The following is a 7443-nucleotide window of genomic DNA, read 5'->3' as shown; positions in this document are numbered from 1 at the left end:
ATTCTCTCGTCCAGTACTTGTACTTTAACACAAGGGATACCACAAACACATTTGTTCTCGGACCTTCGGGTCACCTTGACCCAGAGACATCACAAGGGATACCCCAAACACATTTGTTCTCAGACCTTTGGGTCACCTTGACCCAGAGATAACACAAGGGATACCACAAACACATTTGTTCTCGGTCCTTCGGCTTTTCTTTGCTTATGCAAGTCACAAATTCACACACAATAAATTCAAGTTATAAACAATCTACTATTATTTTTAATGAACAAATATTAAAACAACAAAACTGTTGTTTATTTATTCTTATATTTACACTTTAATTCTGTACTGAAGCCTCATTCATGTGTATTTATTCATGTGTATTTATTCATGTGTATTTATTCATGTGTATTTATTCATCTGTATTTATTCAGCATAAGACACATATAATATACAAATAACAGTAACAATAGTAAGATATGAATATGATATGAAGTACATCAGTGTCTTCAGTATATTCAATTTAATGTTTAAAACTTTTATAGTGTTTATTTAAAAAAAAAACTATTTTTATCAGCAATTTCTAGATTTAAATGGTATATTTTTAATGTATTTATTTAATTCAAAACTTGTTTATTGATTTTTTTATTGATTTTTCTTTTACAAATCAATACAATAATTGAAAAATAACATTTTCAAGGTTCAGAATTAAAATAAAAGATGTCATTTATATATTTTTTAGAATGATTTAAATCAAAATTACAAACTCTATGTGTAAAAAAATATATTACTTTGGAAAATATTCTAATTTCTTCTGATTGTATGATTAAATACAATTCAGCCTTAATGATTAACATGATTAAAGCCAATGATATAAGATACTTAAATACATAAATAATTGCGACCCCAGTGTGATGTCACACAGCAGAAGGTCTCTTTGATGCAGAAGATACATAAGCGTGTGATAAGAAGTCGACGCCACATAATGATCGGGTTGTAAACATGTGATCACAGCAGCGACAACACGTCCAGTGATGCCGTTTATCAAAGGAATCAAACAGTCGCGAACCAAACTGTTGGAGCTGAAGACCTTAAAGTGTGGTTTGAGGACGACTATCTGCTCCCTCAACGGAGACAAATACACGGGAGGCTGGTTGGACGACAAGAAACATGGTGAGCGATGCCGTGTCACTAAACATCAACTAGTATCAACTCTGGTGTCACTAAACATCAACTAGTATCAACTCTGGTGTCATTAAACATCAACTAGTATCAACTCTGGTGTCACTAAACATCATCTAGTATCAACTCTGGTGTCACTAAACATCAACTAGTATCAACTCTGGTGTCACTAAACATCATCTAGTATCAACTCTGGTGTCACTAAACATCATCTAGTATCAACTCTGGTGTCATTAAACATCAACTAGTATCAACTCTGGTGTCACTAAACATCAACTAGTATCAACTCTGGTGTCATTAAACATCAACTAGTATCAACTCTGGTGTCATTAAACATCAACTAGTATCGACTCTGGTGTCATTAAACATCAACTAGTATCAACTCTGGTGTCATTAAACATCAACTAGTATCAACTCTGGTGTCATTAAACATCAACTAGTATCAGCTCTGGTGTCATTAAACATCAACTAGTATCATCTCTGGTGTCATTAAACATCAACTAGTATCGACTCTGGTGTCACTAAACATCAACTAGTATCAACTCTGGTGTCATTAAACATCAACTAGTATCAACTCTGGTGTCATTAAACATCATCTAGTATCAACTCTGGTGTCATTAAACATCAACTAGTATCATCTCTGGTGTCATTAAACATCAACTAGTATCGACTCTGGTGTCACTAAACATCAACTAGTATCAACTCTGGTGTCATTAAACATCAACTAGTATCAACTCTGGTGTCATTAAACATCAACTAGTATCAACTCTGGTGTCATTAAACATCAACTAGTATCGACTCTGGTGTCATTAAACATCAACTAGTATCAACTCTGGTGTCATTAAACATCAACTAGTATCAACTCTGGTGTCATTAAACATCAACTAGTATCAACTCTGGTGTCATGAAACATCAACTAGTATCAACTCTGGTGTCATTTAACATCAACTAGTATCAACTCTGGTGTCATTTAACATCAACTAGTATCAACTCTGGTGTCATTAAACATCAACTAGTATCAACTCTGGTGTCATTAAACATCAACTAGTATCAACTCTGGTGTCATTAAACATCAACTAGTATCAACTCTGGTATCATTAAACATCAACTAGTATCAACTCTGGTGTCATTAAACATCAACTAGTATCAACTCTGGTGTCATTAAACATCAACTAGTATCAACTCTGGTGTCATTAAGCATCAACTAGTATCAACTCTGGTGTCATTAAACATCAACTAGTATCAACTCTGGTGTCATTAAACATCAACTAGTATCAACTCTGGTGTCATTAAACATCAACTAGTATCAACTCTGGTGTCATTAAACATCAACTAGTATCAACTCTGGTGTCATTAAACATCAACTAGTATCAACTCTGGTGTCATTAAACATCAACTAGTATCAACTCTGATGTCATTAAACATAAACTAGTATCAACTCTGGTGTCATTAAACATCAACTAGTATCAACTCTGATGTCATTAAACATCAACTAGTATCAACTCTGGTGTCATTAAACATCAACTAGTATCAACTCTGGTGTCATTAAACATCAACTAGAATCAACTCTGGTGTCATTAAACATCAACTAGTATCAACTCTGGTGTCATTAAACATCAACTAGTATCAACTCTGGTGTCATGTAGTGAATGTTCTTCAAGACACAGTAACTTCTCATCATGACCATGTTTTACATTTATTACTTTAAAAAAGTTGCTTTGAAATCTGGACGAACGAGAGGTTACGAGAGTCCATTATGACGTAATAATGGCTTCAAATGTAAACATATAAACTTGAATTGATGTATAAACAACAGCTGATCACCAAGTTGATTGACAGGTATAGGAACTCAGGTGTGGAAGAAAACCGGCGCCATCTACAACGGCGAGTGGAAATGTGGAAAACGCGATGGATTCGGAACCTACAGCGTTCCTGTGTCCGACACCAACAGCTACGTGAAGAAGTACTACGGACACTGGTACACTGGGAAGAAACATGTATGTGAGGAATAATTCATTCTATGCATTGTACTATTTTATTGTTGTTTCATTGAATTTAATAGTTTCTATTTTAAAAGGTTTGATTTATTAAATGATAGAAATCAATCATTTATATCATTTGTTTTTATTGAATAAATACTACGACAATAAAATGTACTACTACTGTAACGATGGTGTTTTGTAGGGTCAAGGCATATACTACTACTGTAACGATGGTGTTTTGTAGGGTCAAGACATATACTACTACAGTAACAATGGTGTTTTGTAGGGTCAAGACATATACTACTACAGTAACAATGGTGTTTTGTAGGGTCAAGACATATACTACTACAGTAACGATGGTGTTTTGTAGGGTCAAGGCATATACTACTACAGTAACAATGGTGTTTTGTAGGGTCAAGGCATATACTACTACAGTAACAATGGTGTTTTGTAGGGTCAAGGCATATACTACTACAGTAACAATGGTGTTTTGTAGGGTCAAGGCATATACTACTACAGTAATGATGGTGTTTTGTAGGGTCAAGGCATATACTACTACAGTAACAATGGTGTTTTGTAGGGTCAAGGCATATACTACTACAGTAACGATGGTGTTTTGTAGGGTCAAGGCATATACTACTACAGTAACGATGGAGTTTTGTAGGGTCAAGGCATATACTACTACAGTAACGATGGTGTTTTGTAGGGTCAAGGCATATACTACTACAGTAACAATGGTGTTTTGTAGGGTCAAGACATATACTACTACAGTAACGATGGTGTTTTGTAGGGTCAAGGCATATACTACTACAGCAACAATGGTGTTTTGTAGGGTCAAGGCATATACTACTACAGTAACGATGGTGTTTTGTAGGGTCAAGGCATATACTACTACAGTAACGATGGTGTTTTGTAGGGTCAAGGCATATACTACTACAGTAACAATGGTGTTTTGTAGGGTCAAGGCATATACTACTACAGTAACGATGGTGTTTTGTAGGGTCAAGGCATATACTACTACAGTAACAATGGTGTTTTGTAGGGTCAAGGCATATACTACTACAGTAACGATGGTGTTTTGTAGGGTCAAGGCATATACTACTACAGTAACAATGGTGTTTTGTAGGGTCAAGGCATATACTACTACAGTAACGATGGTGTTTTGTAGGGTCAAGGCATATACTACTACAGTAACAATGGTGTTTTGTAGGGTCAAGAAATATACTACTACAGTAACAATGGTGTTTTGTAGGGTCAAGACATATACTACTACAGTAACGATGGTGTTTTGTAGGGTCAAGGCATATACTACTACAGTAACAATGGTGTTTTGTAGGGTCAAGGCATATACTACTACAGTAACGATGGTGTTTTGTAGGGTCAAGGCATATACTACTACAGTAACAATGGTGTTTTGTAGGGTCAAGAAATATACTACTACAGTAACAATGGTGTTTTGTAGGGTCAAGGCATATACTTCTACAGTAACAATGGTGTTTTGTAGGGTCAAGGCATATACTACTACAGTAACAATGGTGTTTTGTAGGGTCAAGGCATATACTACTACAGTAACAATGGTGTTTTGTAGGGTCAAGGCATATACTACTACAGTAACGATGGTGTTTTGTAGGGTCAAGGCATATACTACTACAGTAACAATGGTGTTTTGTAGGGTCAAGGCATATACTACTACAGTAACAATGGTGTTTTGTAGGGTCAAGGCATATACTACTACAGTAACGATGGTGTTTTGTAGGGTCAAGGCATATACTACTACAGTAACAATGGTGTTTTGTAGGGTCAAGACATATACTACTACAGTAACAATGGTGTTTTGTAGGGTCAAGGCATATACTACTACAGTAACGATGGTGTTTTGTAGGGTCAAGACATATACTACTACAGTAACGATGGTGTTTTGTAGGGTCAAGGCATATACTACTACAGTAACAATGGTGTTTTGTAGGGTCAAGGCATATACTACTACAGTAACGGGGCGTTCTATGAAGGCGAGTGGGATGAGGACCAGCGCAGTGGAAAGGGGATTCTGTACGACGACAACTTCATCTACGAGGGCGAGTGGCTGAAGGACAAGTACCACGGAGAGGGGACCATGTTGTTAGGTAACAAGTACACAAACTTCAATTTAAAGTACTTCAACTTCAGTTTGTGTTCAAGCCAGTGGAAACTGCTACACCGGGCCCTGGAGGAACGGAGAGAAGCACGGCTACGGGAAGTTCTTCTACGCCGACTCGGGGCGTCTCTACGAGGGCGTCTGGGTGAACGGCATCGCCAAGTGTGGAACCATCTCCAAGAACCCCAACTATGAGCCTCCGTCGCCCATGAAGTACCAGATCCCCAAGGTTCGTCTGCAGAAATACACTGTGAGAGAGTTTTCTCTGATGTGAAATACTGCTTTTGAACGACAGCTTGAACTGGAGGATGTGGAGACGGTTCTGGACGAAGCCATCGCTGCCCTGAACGAAGAGAAGGAGGACAAAGAGGTGGAGAGGTTGAAAGAAGAGGCGGATGATCCTGGTCTTGACCAGTGACCGCAGATGATCCTGGTCTTGACCAGTGACCCTGGATCCTCCTCCAGTCGTTCTCCTTCAGAACCATCAAGTTACACTTGTCTTTGGAGGAACATCACCTTCTTCTTGGTTCACTGAGTCTGTTTAGTTCCTCGTGAGACACTGAAGCAAAGATGGAACGAATACTTCAGACTGAGCTGGTCTCACTGATACTGCATCGTCTCGCCTTATTTAATTCATAAATCTTTTCCGTCTTAACTTTAAAATATAACATTTGATGTGATGATCATTAAATAAACTAGAAAATGTGCATTTTCAGAAGTAAATACAGTGTCGACGCTGACTCTGTAAACATCCCATAATAGAATTAGATCTAGTAAAATTGGAAGTAGTAGTGGAATATTAGTAGAGTTGAGGAAGTGGAATTAGTAGTACAATTGCAAGTAGTAGTGGAATTAGTAGTAAAATAAGAAGTAGTATTGGAATAAGAAGTAAAATTGCAAGTAGTAGAAAAGTAAACATGGTAGTAGAATTAGTAGTCAAAGTAGAAGAAGTGTAATTAGTAGTAAAATTAGAAGTATTAGTGGAATAAGAAGTAAAATTGCAAGTAGTAAAAAAGTAAACGTAGTAGTAGAATTAGTAGTCAAAGTAGCAGAAGTGGAATTAGTAGTAAAATTAGAAGTATTAGTGGAATAAGAAGTAAAATTGCAAGCAGTATTAAAGTAAACGTAGTAGTAGAATTAGTAGTTAAAGTAGCAGAAGTGGAATTAGTAGTAAAATTAGAAGTATTAGTGGAATAAGAAGTAAAATTGCAAGTAGTAGAGAAGTAAACGTAGTAGTAGAATTAGTAGTTAAAGTAGCAGAAGTGGAATTAGTAGTAAAATTAGAAGTATTAGTGGAATAAGAAGTAAAATTGCAAGTAGTAGAGAAGTAAACGTAGTAGTAGAATTAGTAGTTAAAGTAGCAGAAGTGGAATTAGTAGTAAAATTAGAAGTATTAGTGGAATAAGAAGTAAAATTGCAAGTAGTAGAGAAGTAAACGTAGTAGTAGAATTAGTAGTTAAAGTAGCAGAAGTGGAATTAGTAGTAAAATTAGAAGTATTAGTGGAATAAGAAGTAAAATTGCAAGTAGTAGAAAAGTAAACATGGTAGTAGAATTAGTAGTTAAAGTAGAAGAAGTGTAATTAGTAGTAAAATTAGAAGTATTAGTGGAATAAGAAGTAAAATTGCAAGTAGTAGAAAAGTAAACGTAGTAGTAGAATTAGTAGTCAAAGTAGAAGAAGTGTAATTAGTAGTAAAATTAGAAGTATTAGTGGAATAAGAAGTAAAATTGCAAGTAGTAAAAAAGTAAACGTAGTAGTAGAATTAGTAGTCAAAGTAGAAGAAGTGTAATTAGTAGTAAAATTGGAAGTATTAGTGGAATAAGAAGTAAAATTGCAAGTAGTATTAAAGTAAACGTAGTAGTAGAATTAGTAGTTAAAGTAGCAGAAGTGGAATTAGTAGTAAAATTAGAAGTATTAGTGGAATAAGAAGTAAAATTGCAAGTAGTATTAAAGTAAACGTAGTAGTAGAATTAGTAGTTAAAGTAGCAGAAGTGGAATTAGTAGTAAAATTAGAAGTATTAGTGGAATAAGAAGTAAAATTGCAAGTAGTATTAAAGTAAACGTAGTAGTAGAATTAGTAGTTAAAGTAGCAGAAGTGGAATTAGTAGTAAAATTAGAAGTATTAGTGGAATAAGAAGTAAAATTGCAAGTAGTATTAAAG

At 35.5% G+C, this 7443-nt stretch overlaps 1 protein-coding gene across 1 annotated transcript; it reads left to right on the top strand.

Annotated features, from left to right (window-relative positions):
- The first annotated feature begins 1008 nt into the window (after nucleotides 1-1008).
- LOC148079016 (MORN repeat-containing protein 3-like) lies at nucleotides 1009-5934 on the top strand. The gene is made up of 5 exons (XM_087792318.1): nucleotides 1009-1158; nucleotides 3007-3164; nucleotides 5116-5272; nucleotides 5328-5512; nucleotides 5579-5934. The coding sequence occupies exons 1-5, from the start codon at nucleotides 1020-1022 to the stop codon at nucleotides 5699-5701; spliced, it is 762 nt and encodes a 253-aa protein (XP_087648444.1). The 5' UTR covers nucleotides 1009-1019; the 3' UTR covers nucleotides 5702-5934.
- The last annotated feature ends 1509 nt before the right edge of the window (nucleotides 5935-7443 follow it).

Source organism: Callionymus lyra, chromosome 5 (genome assembly GCF_982586985.1).
Source record: "Callionymus lyra chromosome 5, fCalLyr1.hap1.1, whole genome shotgun sequence".
Lineage (NCBI taxonomy): Eukaryota > Metazoa > Chordata > Actinopteri > Syngnathiformes > Callionymidae > Callionymus > Callionymus lyra.
This window is presented reverse-complemented; position numbering and strand designations above follow the sequence as displayed.